We start from the raw sequence: 17,375 nt of genomic DNA on the forward strand, positions 1-17,375 counted from the left end.
CAAATTTTCTGGAGGATTAAAATGTTCTATTGTTTCCTTATAAGTGAGTTAAGTGAGACTTCTGCACTTTGGACATGTTATCAGGAGAGACCAGTCCTTGGCAAAGGATACATGTAGAGGGTCAGAGAAGGAGAGGAAATTTTTGAGGACACAAAAGAGATCCTACTGCAAATATAATTTAAGAAGAACGTTGATTAAGTCATAAAAGAGACAAAGACAACACAAAGACACAGACACATCATGTGGATGAGATCGGTCATTGGTACAAGGTCACAGTGAGACCCTATGACTCACAGTTTCAAACCAGATAAACAGGGCATGGAACAAAGGGAACTGTCACAAATTCATGATTGGTGACAGATCCATACATCACAGTACAGGTGGGACTACAGAAGCAGGAACAGGACCAGGATTGGGACAGGAACATAGATAGAAGAGTTTACAAGATTGCCTCGGGGACCACCAACCAAGGCAGTGAGGGTGAAACTCATTAGGCATGACTCATGAGACTATGTGGCCCCCGGAACTGTCCTCAGAACTGTGACTTCCACCAAGAACACACCCAGGCAAGCCAGCTGCTAAGAGAGAGACTGCCCCTCCCTGGGCTGGCTGGAGAAGGGTGGAGGAAACCTACTTTTCAAAGTACTCTGCCTGAGGGCAAGATTATCTATATCTTTGGTTAATCAACAATGGAAGTCTAATCTATGTGAATATTCTGCAAATGGATTTTGGGATGTCACTGCCACTTTTAGCCTTTTGCAAACAGGGGTGCTCAGAATTTAAGCTCTAAAAAGAACACAGGGACTGCAACAGGGGGCTCCAACAGCAATTGTGAGGAGGCCTCAGGATCAGTCAGGCCGTGTTTCATTCTGTACAAAGGGTCACCACTAGTTGAATGGAAGGACACTAACGTCGACTCGATGGCAGTGAGTTTAGAGACATAAGAGGCGTAGGTAGTATAATGAAGCATGAAAATAACTATAATGAACAGGATAAGTTTTAGCTGCCATTAGGTGTCTTGAGAGATCAGTAGAAAATGAGAATGAACCAGGAATGGCTTCAAGGCCAGAGCCTTCCTTAGAAATCAACTCAAACCAAACCCACTGCTACTGAGTGGATTGACTCCTAGCAACCCTGATGGAGACTGTAAATCATTATGGGAGCAGACAGACTGATCTTTCTCCTAAGGAGCAGCTTGTGGGTTTGAAAGGAGCAGCCCAATGACTAATCTGCAGCGTCAAGGTCCCTCTCACTTCACTCACTGCCGTTGAGTCGAGGTGGACTCAGAGACTTGGAGCCTTAGAAATAAAAGCTCAAATCCGACACCGGTTGGGCGGCCTCTTAGAATCACCTGGGATAGATAGATTAACGACAAACATTGGCCAGGGCCCACCCCAAACGAAATCAGAATTATCTAATAGGTCCCCAGCATCAGTGAGGCTTTACATTTCCTCGGAGGATTATTCTAGTGAACAGCTAGGATTAAGGCCGCTGCAATTCTAAATGAACGACGAAGGTAACTCTAAAGCCAAAACCAAACCAATACTGTGGGCAGATTCTCGTAAACTACTGGCCACATTGGGCACCGGAGGCTTTCTTGCAGTTCACGATTTGTGACTTTAAGAAGTAAAACTGATAGAGCATTCTAAATTTGCCCGAGATTACACAAATCAGGGTAGAGCGGGGCCTAAAGCCCAGTCCTTTTTGAATTTCAAGGAGCCTCGTGGTTTAATGGGTTACAATTTGGGCTGGGAACGCCAAGGGGCGCAGCGCAAACCCCCAATCTCCCAGGGACTCAGAGGAGGTTGCGCATTCGCATAGAGTTACAGTCCCGGACGCCCAGGGGGCATAGAGTCAGAACCCACCCGATGGCACTAAAACAAACACAAAGGTTCGGTTAAAGTACTGTAAGCGAGTAAATGCAGACCACTTTCAAAACCAGGGACCCAGGACGACTGGCGGGCGGGGCTCGGAGAGAGCGAGGCGCGCTCACCACGCCTGCGCCTTCCACAGGCGGCGCTGCACGTGGAGGGGGGCGTGTCACGACGACGACCGACGGCTTTCACGACGACGACCGACGGCTTTCACGACTCCTGCCGTAAAGGTTGCGGGTAGCGCCTGCGCACTTTCTTTCCTGTTTGGCTTCCCGACGCGCTCGCGTGAGTCCTTGCCGGCCCTCAGTCCTGTCGCTATGGTGAAGCTGAGCAAGGAGGCGAAGCAAAGGCTGCAGCAGCTCTTCAAGGGCGGCCAGTTTGCCATCCGCTGGGGCTTCATCCCGCTCGTGATTTACCTGGGTTAGTGCAAGCGGAACTTGGGAGAAGGCCGAGGGGCAGGGGGGGCGGTGGGCTGCAACTCGGGCTTGCCTGCGGGCCTGGGCGCGGGGGCGCGGGAAGCCCTCCCGGCAGTGCCGCCGAGCGCAGTCCGAGCGCCTCTGCCATCCCTGACTGGACGACTTGCGGCAAGTCGGTTTGTGCCAGAGTAGGATTATGCTCCATGGTTAGGTTTTTGGAAGTGGGTTGACAGGGAGTTCTTTCATCCCTTACTAGCTGGGTGATCTTTAAATGCGGTTAACCCTCCTGCACTGTTTTTACTTTATGGGAGTGAGACTCGCCCAGGTACTTGTCCCTCCAGATAACATGCCCAGAGGTAGGCGAGAGCAAAGCCTCACCGTCGTCGCTTCTAAGGAGCGTTCTGACAGACATTCCAAGACAGTGAGTGGTTCAATCTTTATACAGCCCTTGGTAGATTTAACACGTTGCCAACACAGTTCAGCTGTAGAGTTGTTCAGTTTTTCATATTCACCTGTTCAGCGTTCTCATGCATATACCAGAAGCCAAACTCACTGCCAGTCAAGTCGATTCTGACTTCCTAGCCACCCTATAGGACAGGGTAGACCTGCCCCTGTGGGTTTCTGAGACTAATTATTTACAGGCGTAGAAAGCCTCATCTTTCTCCTCATCATGGGTACGGTATCTGTGAAAGTCGTTCACCGATGGGCATTAGGTAGCTTTTCAGAGCGTTTCTCCTCACCCCTGTCCAGGTGGCCTAACTAAGGAGGCCGTACTGGGAATCCGAATTCCTTGAGAAGATTTCACTGCCATGAAATATGATCATGACAATAGACACAGGATGTCTGTTTTCTTACCTACGGAATAAGGGCTTTGGATGATTTTTATCACTGAACCCATGTTATAGAGTCTGGTATACCCGCTCAAGGTCATTCAGGTGAATGGGGGAGCCAATGCTCAGGTAGTGGTAGGTCAGGATCCTTCTTTATAATCATAATATTATACTCCAAGCACATGTTTTCTCCTGGGGCTGCAGTCTGGGACTTTATTCTTTGTAGTTTTTGCTGCTGCTGTTAGGTGCCATCCAGTTGGCCCTTACTGGTGCATAACTGAATGAAACCCCTGCACACTCCCCTCATTTGTTTGCTTGAGCCCGTTGTTTGCAGCCACTGTGTCACTCCGTCTTGTGGAGGGTCTCCCTCTTTTTTGCTGACCCTCCGTCTTACCCAGCACGGTGCCCTATTCTCATTTCAATTTCATGTAATCTCTTGATAACTGTCCAGTGTAAGTCCTCACTTCTAAGGAGTGTTCTGACAGATTTGTCTGCTCTGGCAAGCAATGGTATTTTCAATAATCTTCCCCAGCACCATCATTTAAACACATCAATTCTTTTTTTCTAGCCTTTTGTATTCATTGTCCAGTTTACACATGCATATGAGGTGATTGAAAGCATAGGGGATTGGGTCCAGCATACCTTAGTCCCCAGAGTGCCATCTTTGCTCTTTAACCCTTTAAGTAGGTCATGTACAGCAGATACCTCCCTGCAGTATATCATTTGATATCTGGACGGTTGCTTCCATGGGTGTTGATTGTGAACCCAGGCAAAGTGAAATCTTTTGACAGTGTTATGTCATAGCATCAGGTTTTGGTCACCGTAGTGTTCAAGCCATGAATATTGTGAGATGGTCTCATAAGTTAAGGTGGAATGTACTCAAAGCTGTATTTCAGCTCTTGTGGGATTTTCAAAAATTCTTTTGAGCTGCAACTTAAATGTACATTTGAGTAACTGATAGCCTGTTCTGTAGTCTACCCTGGCCTCATTTTAGCTGGTGATTGTCTATCCCCACATGTAGTCAATTCCTGTGTAGTCTACCTGGAAAGGTCTACATGTGTGGACACCATTTTTGTTGTTGGAAAAGGTGGTTTCCAACGAAGAAGTCATTGGTCATGCAGAATCCTGTCATACAATCTCCAGCTTCATTTCAGTCACTCTGGCTGTGTTTTCAATTACTCATCTTTCCTCTCTTTCCAACTTGCCCATACCACTCACTGGTAATTATAAATGTATGTTTGATGAATTATAAATGTATGTTTGATTGAAGACGATGGTAGAGTTCTTTCTTCATCACTGGCTCTAGTGATTGGTCTGTAAATTTTTATATTATTTCTATTAATTTGTCTTCCTTGTAGGCCTATGGATATTATCCAGTCACACAAAGCCTTGCACTTCAAGATCTTGAAATGTTCTTTTTGATGATGAAGGTGATGCCATCCCTCTTGACTTTGTCATTCCTGGCCTAGTAACGAGGAGCCCTGGTATTGTAGTGGGTACACATTGGGCTGTTCACCGCATGGTCATCAGTTCAAAACCACCAAGTGCTCTGTGGGAGAAAGACAGGACTTTCTACTCCTGTAAAAAGATAAGAGTCTTGGAAACTCACAGGGGAAGTTCTGCCTGTCTTATAAGGTTGCTGTGAGTTGGCATTTACTTGATGGCAGTGGGTTTGTTTTTATTGGATTGGCATCATAAACCACTTTTTGATTAAAAATGGCCAATGCTAGTCCATTTCAGCTCATAAATGCTTAGGACATTGAGCTGTATGCATTTCATTTAACATTTGATCACTTCCAACTTTCCTAAATTCATAATTCATACAGTCCCTGATGAGATTATTCAGAGACGTTTGCAGCTGGGTCTGCCTCATCTTGAGTTTTGCCACATCAGCAAGTGAAGGTCTTGGCAGCTTTGCTGCTCCATCCACATTATGAAGGTCTGCTTTGGGAAGCAGCTCCTCCGGACTCTGTTCAGTCCCTTCCAACCTGAGGGGCTCCTCTTCCTGCATGAGACCAGACCGTGTTCTGCTGCTGTCCATATGGTTTTCCGTGGCGAAGTCCTCAAGTGGACAGCCTATTTCTTCCTAGTCTGTTCTTAATTTAGAAGCTCTTTTGAAACCTGTTCACTTTTGGTGACCTTGCTGGTATTTGAAATTCTTGTAGCATAGCTTCCAATACCACCGCAGCATGCAAGTGACTAGAGTGGGACAACTGACAGACAAGTGGTGGGTAGTTTACCCTAGGGTAGATGGTTCTTCTTAAACGAATTGCCTTTATTCAGCCAGTGTGGTAGGAGGGAAACTGCCTAGGTTTTAGTCTCAGCTCTGTCAACAGGAGCATGCTGTTTGCCCTTTCTAAAGCTCAGTGTTACAGTGCAGAAGTCTATTAGCCTAACAAGGCGCTGCTTCGACTTAGTTGAGGTGTCGCGTCTTATAGCAGTGCACTCTGTCTTCACAGAGCCTTTGATTATGTAACACATTCCCGAGCCAGCTGCATTCTTGCTTTCCCACAAATTGCAGGGCAACTGCAGTAACTTGAGTCCTTTAGTACATAAGAAGCTTAAAGGGATATTTCCCCATTTATTGTGAATGCAGTTCTTAATACTTTCCCAGAGTTTAGGGCCTCTCTATAGGAATCAAGGAGTAGAGCAAATAGTGATGACATCCTGATTGTATAAGCTGTGTGTGTGTTGTGGGTCTCCTCTGCTGTAGTTTTGACTTAGTGACGAAAGGGCCCAACTTAGCTGGTCTAACAGATGGTCTAGCTTTTCTTTTAAACACACCCCCACACACACCCCAAACCAAACCAAAGTTAAAGGTATGAGAACCTTGATCTGTCCTCTTAGCTGGGCTGCCTTTTTGTCCTCTGTGGTGCATAGCGGGCCTAGTGTTGGCCAGCTCCTAACTTTCTTGGTCTGTGCTTTCTTGGCTACTTTAAGCCTTCATCTTTGACTTTCATCCTCTCTTCTTTTGAGATTTATTTTGTTCCTGCCAGAAAGCTGTAGCTGCTTGCTGCAGTTTCTCTACCAAAGGCCTGAGTGTGAGGAGTAGGCAGTGTTTCCCTTCATATCCTGGAGTTTATTTTTTCTTGTGTGAATACTGACTGTCTTCTCGGTCCCAGGACTCCCACTGTGGCAGTTGACCTCATGGTGTTCGTGTAGGTTATTTGAGACTGATGTGACGGCTCTTTTTCGAGTCCCGCTCATTTGCCCTTGTCTCTTACACTGTCTATAAAATTAGTTTGTTTAATCCAGTTTCCAGGTGGTTTCTTTTATTTCCTTTACCTCTGGCCTAAAAACTACAACTACCAATTGAGCTGCTTCTGTAAGTTCAGTTTAAACTGCCTTTGGGGACCTCAGGGAGTGCTGTGCTACCAAGTGGGACAAACAGTGACATTATGATAAAGAATTTGTCTAGACATTTATCAACCAAAAGGCTTTAATGAGCCAACTCCGGGGATACGATTCTTCACGGTCTCTTACTTTTTTTTTTTTTTAACAATTTATTGGGGCTGATACAATTCTTTTCACAGTTCATACATATACATACATCAATTGTATAAAGCACATCTGTACAGTCTTTGCCCTAATCATTTTTTTCTCTTTTACATTTTATTAGGGACTCAAACAACTCTTACCACAATCCATACATATACATACATCAATTGTATAAAGCACATCCATACATTCCCTGCCCCAATCATTCTCAAGGCATTTGCTCTCCACTTAAGCCCCTTGCATCAGGTCCTCTTTTTATTCCCCCCTCCCTCATATAGGGCAAGATATGACAAAATAACGATGTATAAATTACCAAGGGCATATGAGGGAGGTCTCTTACATTTTACCAGACACTGTAGGCATATTACCTTTGAGAGCAGTGGGTTTCCACCTTCCTCAGGCCGTGACCCTTTCATACAGTTCCTCATGTGGTGGTGACCCCACCCATAACATTATTTTCTTTGCTACTTCTTAACTGTAATTTTGCTACTATTATGAATCGGGCGGCCCACGTGAAAGGGTCGTCGACCCCCAAAGGAGTCATGACCCACAGGTTGAGAACCACTGTTTTAGGGGATGTTTGAAGACAGACACCCTTAGAAAATAATACTGCCCTGCAGGACAAAGAGGAGACATGCTTATTGCCTATGATACAGGATCCTTCCCCCTTGGCTTTCTCTGGTACAACAGTTCACTGTGTGCACTTGTCATCTTTGTGTGGAAATGGGCTTGAGGCACTAACGCAATAATGGTGGTCCTCTTCCCACTGCGATTGCTGGGAATAGTGCAGTGCCCTTGTCTCTGGCCTGAGAAGCTTGCGTCTTCCTGCAGCAACCATAGAACGTCAGGATCATGGACTTGAAAACAGAAAAACCTCAGGTTCTTCATAGTTCATTATACCAGTTCTAATTTGAATGAGCGATTTCTACAAGGTAGCATGTTTGTTGTCAAGTTTTTTTTTTTAGTGGCAATGGAATTTATTTTACCATTCTTGAAGATTGATTTGTTAAATAACGTTTGCTTTCTGTTTTTAAAAACCTACGCTTAAAAAATCTTTGTGCTTTTGGTAATCTTGCATCTACTCTGATTGAATTATAATATTTTATTATAGGTAAGGACTAATGAAAGAGAGAGCCTGCTAGAGCCTATTGAACTAATGTTGGGCATAGGAAGAGTCAGATAGCTTTCCCTTCCTATGGATTTAATTCAACTGCCACTGAATCGATTTTGGCTCATAGCAGTTCTATCTACAACTGCCTCAGTGGGTTTCTGAGGCTGTAACTGTTTATGAGAATAGAAAGCCTTGTCTTTCTCTTGCAAAATGGCTGGTGGTTTCAAATTGCTAGCAGCCCAGTGGGTAACCACTCCACCAACAACGCTCCTTTCCTATTGATAGCCGTGGGGAATCTCAAGCTCCAGTGAAGGATTTCTGCAGCAAAGCTGTGTCTAGTTTGGATGTCCCTCTGGTTTCCTAGGTGGGAGCCCCTCACCTTAATGCCTCCGAGTCAATTGTGACTCATCGCAATGCTCTAGGACAGGGTAGAACTGCCCCCGTGTGTTCCCTAGACTCTAACTTTACCAGCTGGTGGTTTTGAACTGCTGACTTTGTGAACTGAAGCAGTCCCAGGCATAACCACTACACCACCAGGGCTCTATCGCGTTGAATTAGCCAGTCACAAAAGGATAAATATTATATGAGACCACTGTTACCGGGGAAAACAAGCACAAAACCAAGATAAAGAAAGACTCTCATACCAAAGGGAACAAACTTTGGAGTTTGCCAAAGAGGGGAGATCAATAAGTGGGTGATACGTCACCCTGGCAGGCTGCAAAAGCAGATACCTACCCTTTCACCTGAGGTCAGTGTTTCATTTTGGTGGGGAAGGTTGCTGAGTTATTCTTTTTCTGAAAAAGGGACACTAGGCCTAATAGGTTTGGGAACCTATGAGCTAGACAGACAGACCATTGTTAAGTGTTATCTTGGGTGAAGTGGAAGACGGTGGCTCATTGCAGGGTGAGGGAAATGCAGCCGTGGGAGAGGGCTGAGCCAATGGGGGTGATGAGTAGTGTCTAGACGGGAGTGCAAAGTGAATGACCTGAAATGTAAGCTCCCACCTAAGTTGGAATGAAAAAAGCACAAAAGTGGTAATAAAGTTTTGATTGAAAAGTTTTTACCGTATCTAGTTTGGTTATAGTTCTCATTAGTATTTCTTTTCTTTTTTCTCCTCTCAGGATTTAAGAGGGGTGCAGATCCTGGAATGCCTGAACCAACTCTTTTGAGGTACTTCTCTCTCTCTCTCTTTTTTTTAACATTTTATTAGGGGCTCATACAACTCTTATCACAATCCATACATATACATACATCAATTGTATAAAGCACATCTGTACATTCTTTCCCCTCATCATTTCAAAGCATTTGCTCTCCACTTAAGCCCTTTGCATCAGGTCATCTTTTCTCCCCTCCCTCCCAGCTCCCCACTCCCTGATGAGCCCTTGATAATTTATAAATTATTATTTTGTCATATCTTGCCCTATCCGGCGTCTCCCTTCACCCCCTTTTCTGTTGTCCATCCCCCAGGGAGGAGGTCACATGTAGATCCTTGTAATTGTTCCCCCTTTCCAACCCACTCACCCTCTACCCTCCCAGCATCGCCCCTCACACCCCTGGTCCTGAAGGTATCATCCACCCTGGATTCCCTGTGCCTCCAGCTCCCATATGCACCACTGTACAACCTCTGCCCTATCCAGTCCTGCAAGGTAGAATTCGGATCATGGTAGTTGGGGGGAGGAAGCATCCAGGACCCGGGGGAAAGCTGTGTTCTTCATCGGTGAGGTACTTCTACAAGTTAAAATTTAAGTGCGTGTTATTAAAGCCAGTCACCGGAGAGCCAAAGACCAGTTGTGGTCGATGCTGCAATGGAGCTTCACCAGGCATTGCGTTTAGTGTGGGCTGCTGGAGAACTGCACGGCAAGCTTGTGCTAGTACACACACACGCTTGAGAAAACAACCTATGTTTCTGTGCATACTAATATGTTCAGATATGAAGGTCATCAAAAGGTATTGCTACAAAATCATAGAAACCTTCATTCAACAAAATATCAAAATGTGAAACTTGTTCCTTAACCATACCCAGGCCTACACACACCTGCAGGCGGGGTGGTGCTTCCTTCTTTACCCTGTCCCTGAGGAATTCTGTGCTCTTTGATTGACATCATGCCTCGGTGACTCTTTCGGAATTCTTGAGGGACTCAAATCATGTTTCTTTTAAGCATTCTTTGAGTTTTGGGAATAAAAAGAAATTTGAAGGGGCTAGCTCAGGGCTGTATCTAAACTAGTCGGTGCCGACTCAGTGGCCCTATAGGATAGGGGAGAACTGCCCCTGGGAGTTTCCTCGACTGTAACTGTGGGAGTAGACAGTCCCGTTTCTATCCCCTGGAGCAGCTGGTGGTTTCAGTCTGCTTGCTTTTGCAGTTAGCAGCCCAATGTGTAACCACTATACCCCACCGGCTCCTTAAAATAAGTTTCCCATACATTTCTCTTAGGACAGCCCTTGCTAACATCAAAGAATAGGCAGGTAGCAGGTGCATTGTCATAGATAAAATTTCTCAGCACGACTTGGCTTTTTTCTCTTCACTGTAGTTTTCAATATCCATAAAGCTCCTTCCTGTTAAGCCCCTGTGATTGCTTAGGGAAATTCATCAAGATTGTGTGTCTGTGTCTCACTGCCATTGAATCAATACTGATTCATAACCACCCCACGTGGGTTTCCGAGACTGTTTACAGGAGCTGCCAGTGGTTTCAAACTACTGACCATGCAGATCGCAGCCCAACATGTAGCCACCACACCATCAGAGCGCCCTCTGGAATTCAAAGAAAGAAGTCACTGTAACCTCGGTTCATCTCTGCTTTGAATTGAACTGACCCAGCAGATCCCCTTGCAATGGACCCTTTTTTTGTGTTTTGTTTTGTTTTTCTTTGAAGGGACCTTAATGAGACGTAAGTCTTACTGAGGAAACTTGTCTTTAGCTGTCCACTGATCGCAGAGGTAGAGCTAATCATGTGTTGTTTAGAAGAAGCTCATGAACTGGAGCCCTGGGATTAATACTTGACTGACTTGTGTATGAGGAATCTCAGACACCGGCAGCTTTGCATGCTCTGAAGGAAGGACTGATCTCATGGTGTGTGATATCTGTGGGATTTCAGTTTGACTCTCCCTTCTGCCAGACATCTCTTACACTGTTGTTCTGGATTTTAAAGGGGGCCTGGTGGTATGGTGATTACACATTAGACTGCTAACTGCAAGGTCAGCAGTTCGAAACCACCCGCTGTCCTGCAGGGGCTTGCTATTTCCATGAAGAATTACAGTCTTGAAAGGTCACAGGCGTAGTTCTACTCTGTCTCATAAGATCACTGTGAGTTGGCACCCACTCAGTGGCAGTGAGTTTTTTATTGGGGGTTTCAATTTCTTTAAACTACTCCTAGCCACTTGTAGCCACAATCTCATTTTTAAGCGCTTTATGTACATGATCTCTAACGGTCACGTTAGTCTTGGAATAGGGCACGCAGTCAGTGCTAGAATAGCTCCAAAGCCCACTCTTTCCACTGAGTCACGAGGCCTCTCTTAGATAGCCAACCCTCCTGTTTCACGTAGCACAGTGCCTTTGATCATGGATCCCTGTGTCCTCTGCCATGCAGGCCTCTCTTCTCAGAGGCTCCCAGATATCCTCAACCTTCTGCAGTTCTTCTCTGCGCCCTGTTAAAAGCGTTTAATACAAGGTTGGCCATTTAATGCTCTTCACCCCTCTCCCTTTAGCCTTTTCCAGTATATTTCCCAAGACTACTTTTGAAGATTCCCCACTGAGTTTCTTTTTTCTTAGCCCTTAATTCTTTGAGTTACATGTTTATCTTCTTCTACACAGTGGGAAGTGAGGGGGTATGATTCACTGCCATTGAGTAATTCCCACTCTTGGCCATCTGTGGGACAGGGGAGAACTGGCCCGGTGGGTTTCTGGGACTATTTATGGCAGGAGAAGCCTTCTTCTTGCCTTTCTCCCAAGGTAGTATGAGGTAATGTAAATTGCTGAGTGACTTCAGGTCGGTATTTCTTTAGGGAAACTACCTCAGAAAACACCATCAGATCCTACTGGATCAAAGTGTGTGATCATTTTCCAAGCACTAGAAATGTTCATATAGTTCTCCCCCCACCCCCTAAAAAAATTTCTCTTTGCTTTCGTTGCCTCTTGTATCGGTTGGCTTCACAATGCCTACTTCAGAAGGTTGCTGTGGGGATTGGATAAGAACAGTGTGCGCCAAAGGCTAATAGTATTTATCAAGTACAAGCGATAAGCTATGCATAGTAATTTTGCATTCTTCCCCGTGTCATTTCCTTTCCCCATACTTCCTTTACTTGCGAGTACTATGTTCTCGCTAGATAGTGTGTGGTCCTGGACTTCCTGGAAGAAACTTTATTGTCCATATGCTTGTGTGTCCTCAGCCTCCGCCACAGTTTCCATTTGATGGAAACTTGCTTCTAGAAAAGCCCAATCCAAATGTTTTCTCTTCCCTACACCCTTTCCCCATTCTCCTAGTTGAAATCATTCCCTTTTTTGTGTGTTCCCATAGTACTATTTTGTGTCTGTCATTCTCTTTGCCATATATTATTATTATGGCTTATTTACTTGCATTTTGTCCCATGAACATCTAAAGTAGCTGCTCAAGAAGTACCAGATTAATGAAATGGACTTGACCCCTCGGTGTGTTGGACAGGGTTGAATATTGTAGCACAGTTTGCGGCACTTTGATGAATAAGGGGAAATCTTGGTAAAATATTATTTAGGCAAAATATTTGAGTACCAAGATTAAATAAGGGAATGCTTGTTCCCTTTGTTCATACAAGATGAAGGAAGGGTTCTTTGTACTTGGCTGCGCATTACCAATGAAGAGAGGATGAAGAGATGCTTTCACATCTAACCATATCCAGAAGGCCTGGAGCTCAGTGAGAACCGGAATGCACATTTGAAAATTGGGAGTAAGATGCATGGCCTTTTTGGTTTTGCCTCTTTCTTCTAGCCAAATAAACTACAGAATGCTGTGATTGTAATTTTGTAACATGGTTTTATTAATTGGACATATTAGAATATCTTTTTTAATCAGCAGGAGTTAAAATTGAAAACTTCTCCCACCCCCACCCCCACCTTCCTGGATTTTGTTTAGATTCAGCAAGTGCTTTGGGAGCTTAAGCTAGTTTTATATAGGTTGCTGGAGACTAATTACTCCTAGAGTCAACTAATTTTCACATGTATTATGGGTAAGAGCACCTGGGTCACATGGCCCTCCCCCATTAAGTCGATTCTGATTTGTGGTGGCCCTGGGGCAGAGTAAAGCTACCCCTGTGAGTTTCCACGACTTTCCAAGTCTTTACAGGAGCAGATAGCCTCATCTTCCTCCTGCACGTGCTCAGTGCACAGCCCTCTGTTTCACCAGGGCCTCCTGCTTAGGTTACTGGCCTTCTTGCTGTCACAGCCTCATCTTCTACAACTTTAAAGAGGGATCATCATGGGGAATTCTGGTAAACGTAATGCCTGACCCATAGGAAGTATTTGATAAATATTTAACTGTTAGTGATGTTCAATCTAATAATGATAACAGCTTGATTTTCTGGCTGCTTTCATTGTGTTAAAATATATGTGTATATATATTGTGGTGAATATATATGTAACAAAGCACTTGACATTTCAGCGGCCTTCACATGTAGGGTTTGACAGTAGTATGCTCATCGTGCTGTTCAATCATCACCCTATTCATGCCCCAAATGAAGCCATCACTCTTCTCAGACACTCTGCCCCTGCGCAGCGAATCTTCCTGGTCTCTTGCCTCCTGCCCACCTTTTGATAACGATGATAAACTTTGGCCTCCATATTATTTGCCTCCTATAGCTATTTCATGTACCGGGGAGCCCGTAGTATTTGCCCTTTTATGTTAAGCTAGTCGCCTATCTCTTAATTTAACTCCATTTTCAATATTAACAGACATTTTCTTTTTTGTTTGTAATAGGTACCAACACTCAAAAAGTTTAACAAAATTGTAAATATAATTCTGTTTGGTTGTCTTTTTAGTAAATGTGATTAATCCTTATTGTCTCGTAATTCCAAAAATGGATCCAATTTGATAGACAAGTAAACACCAATAACAATGTATGGAATCTTGGGACCTTCAACTAAATTTAGAAGAAGCTTTTTATTTGTGGGCTTAATTTGTTTTTCCTCTTCACAAACGTAGCCTGCTTTGGGGCTGAAGGGCCGTTTGGTCACCTGGGCTTGGAAGCAGTCCATGGCTGGGCAAGCATTGACCGTGTGCACTCCGGCCGGGATGAGGAGGACATCGCCGAGACAGTCACTGCTGGGACGGCACAGGGCTCTTCGCTGTTGCATCTGTAACAGACTGTGTTATTTATGATGTGTCAGGATGGATCAAAATAAATCTTTCTAACAATCTTCTGCCTTGAGTCCTTTTTGACTTGAACATATGACTACCAAGTAAAAATTAAGCCCAGTACTATGTTTTTTAAAACAAGAGTATGCATGTGCCTAGATGGTACCTTAAGAAATAAGAACATTTCCAGTGAATTCCTGTTGTCTCTCTGCTCAGTGACTCGATTCTGTGTTTACTCCCACTAGGTTGTCCTTGTTGGTGGAAGTAGAGACTGCTCTCACTCTTGGACAAGCTTCTACCTGTAGCAAACAGGGACCCCAGTAGCTCTGTTGCATAGGGCGCAACATTCACTAATTGTTAATTCAATGTGAGTTTAGATTTCCCTCACTGTTGATAGACTGCATAGAGGTGCCTTCTGGGGAGCTACTTGGGATTAGTAGCTCTTTATAATTTTAGATAGAAAACAAGGCAGTTGTTGGGAACTAGTTTTTAGTTCTAGGTACTGCCTTCCTGAGACTTCACATTTGAAGCCTAGTTTTATTTTAGCATTTTACATTTCTCTCACAGTGACTCCATGTACTTGGGTTTGGGAGTTACTGTGAGGAATTGGAATCAGAAACAAGGACCGCCACAGTTCAGGTGGGCCCGGTGAGCCGGCTGCTTAGAGCACGCAGTGCTGAAGGAGCGGTCCAGGCTGTAACCCCTCTCAGGTGGCTGGCCCTCATTCCCAAGAACTTCTTCCCACTGCTGCTGTGAAAGCCTGTTAGCTCCGGAAACCCCTTTCCCCAGTGTTGTTACCATTGCCATGGAGACTGAGAAACCATTGTAAAGGTTTATTGCATAAGAGGATTTTAAAGTGGAGTTCTGGAGAGCTAACTGCAGGAAAACCATCTTCAATAAGTACTTAATGTAATCGTGTCAATATCCCTATCAATCTAGGTACCTCATTTTGCTAAAAGCCTGTCTCCAAGGCTTTTAAAAACCTCAAAATTGCCGTACATTTCCAGCTCCCCCACTCTATGCCACCCTTTCTTTCTGTTCGGGTGCTGCCAGTGGGCTTTTGCTTAGTCTTTTGGTGCACATTTTTCTTCCCTTTCTCACATGATTTTCAAGTGGGGAAAGTAAAGTGGTGGCAGGGATGTCATTTTGAGAAGCAAATAGTAAAGAGAGCAGTTGGTTTTGTGGCATTTTAGGAGTTCTCTTGTAGCTTCCTGGAAAAGCTCAAACTAAAAAAAGTCATTTTATTAGGGGCTCATACAACTCTTATAATCCATACATCAATTGTGTAAACCACATTTGTGCAAAAACTGCCCTCGTCATTCTGAAAACATTTGCTCTCCCACCTAAGCCCCTGGTATCAGCTCCTCATTTTTCCCCTCCTTCCCCGCTCCTCCCTCATGAACACTTGGTAATTTACAAATTATTATTTTGTCATATCTTGCATTGTCTGACGTCTCCCTTCACCCACTTTTCTGTTTTCGGTCCCCCACAGAGGAGGTTATATGTATATCCTTGTAATCGGTTCTTCCTTTCCAATCCCCCCCTCCCTCTACCCTCTCAGTAATGCCACTCACACCACTGGTCCTGAAGGGATCATTCCCTGTGTTTCCAGTTCCTATCTGTACATGTTCCTATGTGGTCTAGTCAGATTTGTAAGGCAGAATTGGGATCATGACAGTGGGGGAGTGGGGGGAAGAAGTATTTAGGAACTAGAGGAAAGTTGTATGTGTATTTGTTGCTACATTGCACCCTGACTGGCTAGTCTCCTCCCTGAGACCCTTCTGTAAGGTGATGTCCAGTGGCCTACAAATGGGCTTTGGGTCTCCGCTCCATACTCCCCAACTCTCAAGTTTTTTGTTGTTCTGATGATGCCTGGTACCTAATCCCTTTGACACCTCGTGATTGCACAGGCTGGTGTGCTTCTTCCATGTGGGCTTTGTTGCTTCTGAGCTAGATGGCCGCTTGTTTACCTTCAAGCCTTTAAGACCCTAGGTGATATAGCTTTGATAGCTAGGCACCATCAGCTTTATTCACCACATTTGCTTATGCACCCATTTGTCTTCAGCAATTGTGTCGGGAAGGTGGGCAGCATACAATGCCAATTTAATAGAACAAAGTATTCTTGCATTGAGGGAGCACTTGAGTGGAGGCCCAGTGTCCATCTGCTACCTTAATACTAAACCTGTAAATATATGCACATAGATCTATTTCCCCATCCTCATATATAAATATATTTACATATGTACATGCCTTTATTTAGATCTCTATAAATGCCCTTTGCCTCCTAGCTCTTTCCTCTATTTCCTTTGATTTTTGTCTTGTCCCAGTATCATGCTCAGTCTTCATTTTGGTTTAAGTAATTCCTCTTGGTTACGTTACCGTTAATCATGCCCTACCAGGCCTCCTCACCGCTGATTTGGATCACTTGTCCCTTGTCCCTGGGTTTGTTAACATCACTACCTCCTCCCCCATCCCCCCCTCTCCTATGTTCCCCTGGAACTGTCGGTCCCGTTGTTTTCTCCAGATTGTCCATCCACCCTATCTTATTTAGACAGACCTGCGGAGATAATAACATGTACAAAAACAAGACAGAGCAAAACCAAGCAACAATAAACAATAAAAAACAAACCAATGACAAAAAACAAAACAGAAAGAAAAGCTTGTAGTTAGTTCAAGGACTGTTTATTGGCCTTTAAGAGTGTTTTCCAGTCCAGTGTGTTGGGGTACCAAGCCCTGGCCCCAAAGTCCACCTTCAGCATTCCCTGGGGACCTCACTGCTCCATTCCCTTGTTCTATTGCACCCCTTTAGTGTTTTGCCTCTGTGTGGCGGGATTAGATAGGGCACAATTCCCACACTGTGTCTCCAGTGTTGTCCCCTGTAGGGCTATGGGTCAGTGAAGGACATCATGTCTCAGTGGGGCCTTCTCTGCTGAGCGGGAATATCCTCAAGGCTTGGTGGGCCAGGGTGTGCTCCACGCTTCCTCCTCCCCCTTCATCTGCTCCCGTGTGCTCCGATCAGATATGTCGCTCTCCTGGAGCTGCTGATTCAGTGCCGTCCTCTGAAATAAATTCTTCTGGGGGAGGGGCAGGTGCCCACATAGTAGTTGGGATTGGGGCCAGCCCCTCAGAGCTCTCCACTGGTTCCCTACAATACGCTGGCATGTTGCATTCACATCTTGGAGCACTGGGTTGAAGTCTGGCCCCTCTTTCCCTGTGGAGATATAAACAATACCCTCCCCTTGGGTGGGTTAGTGTCTGTATGAAAAGCTCAGATTTTAAACTGAGGAGTCCCAAGAGTTAAACAGGAGCCCCAGCATAGGATAAG

At 44.8% G+C, this 17,375-nt stretch overlaps 1 protein-coding gene across 1 annotated transcript; it reads left to right on the top strand.

Annotated features, from left to right (window-relative positions):
* Positions 1-2,114: 2,114 nt before the first annotated feature.
* Positions 2,115-14,115, top strand: TOMM7 (translocase of outer mitochondrial membrane 7). The gene is made up of 3 exons (XM_075558314.1): positions 2,115-2,294; positions 8,851-8,899; positions 13,898-14,115. The coding sequence occupies exons 1-3, from the start codon at positions 2,192-2,194 to the stop codon at positions 13,911-13,913; spliced, it is 168 nt and encodes a 55-aa protein (XP_075414429.1). The 5' UTR covers positions 2,115-2,191; the 3' UTR covers positions 13,914-14,115.
* The last annotated feature ends 3,260 nt before the right edge of the window (positions 14,116-17,375 follow it).

The sequence above is a fragment of the Tenrec ecaudatus genome, chromosome 9, assembly GCF_050624435.1.
Source record: "Tenrec ecaudatus isolate mTenEca1 chromosome 9, mTenEca1.hap1, whole genome shotgun sequence".
NCBI lineage: Eukaryota > Metazoa > Chordata > Mammalia > Afrosoricida > Tenrecidae > Tenrec > Tenrec ecaudatus.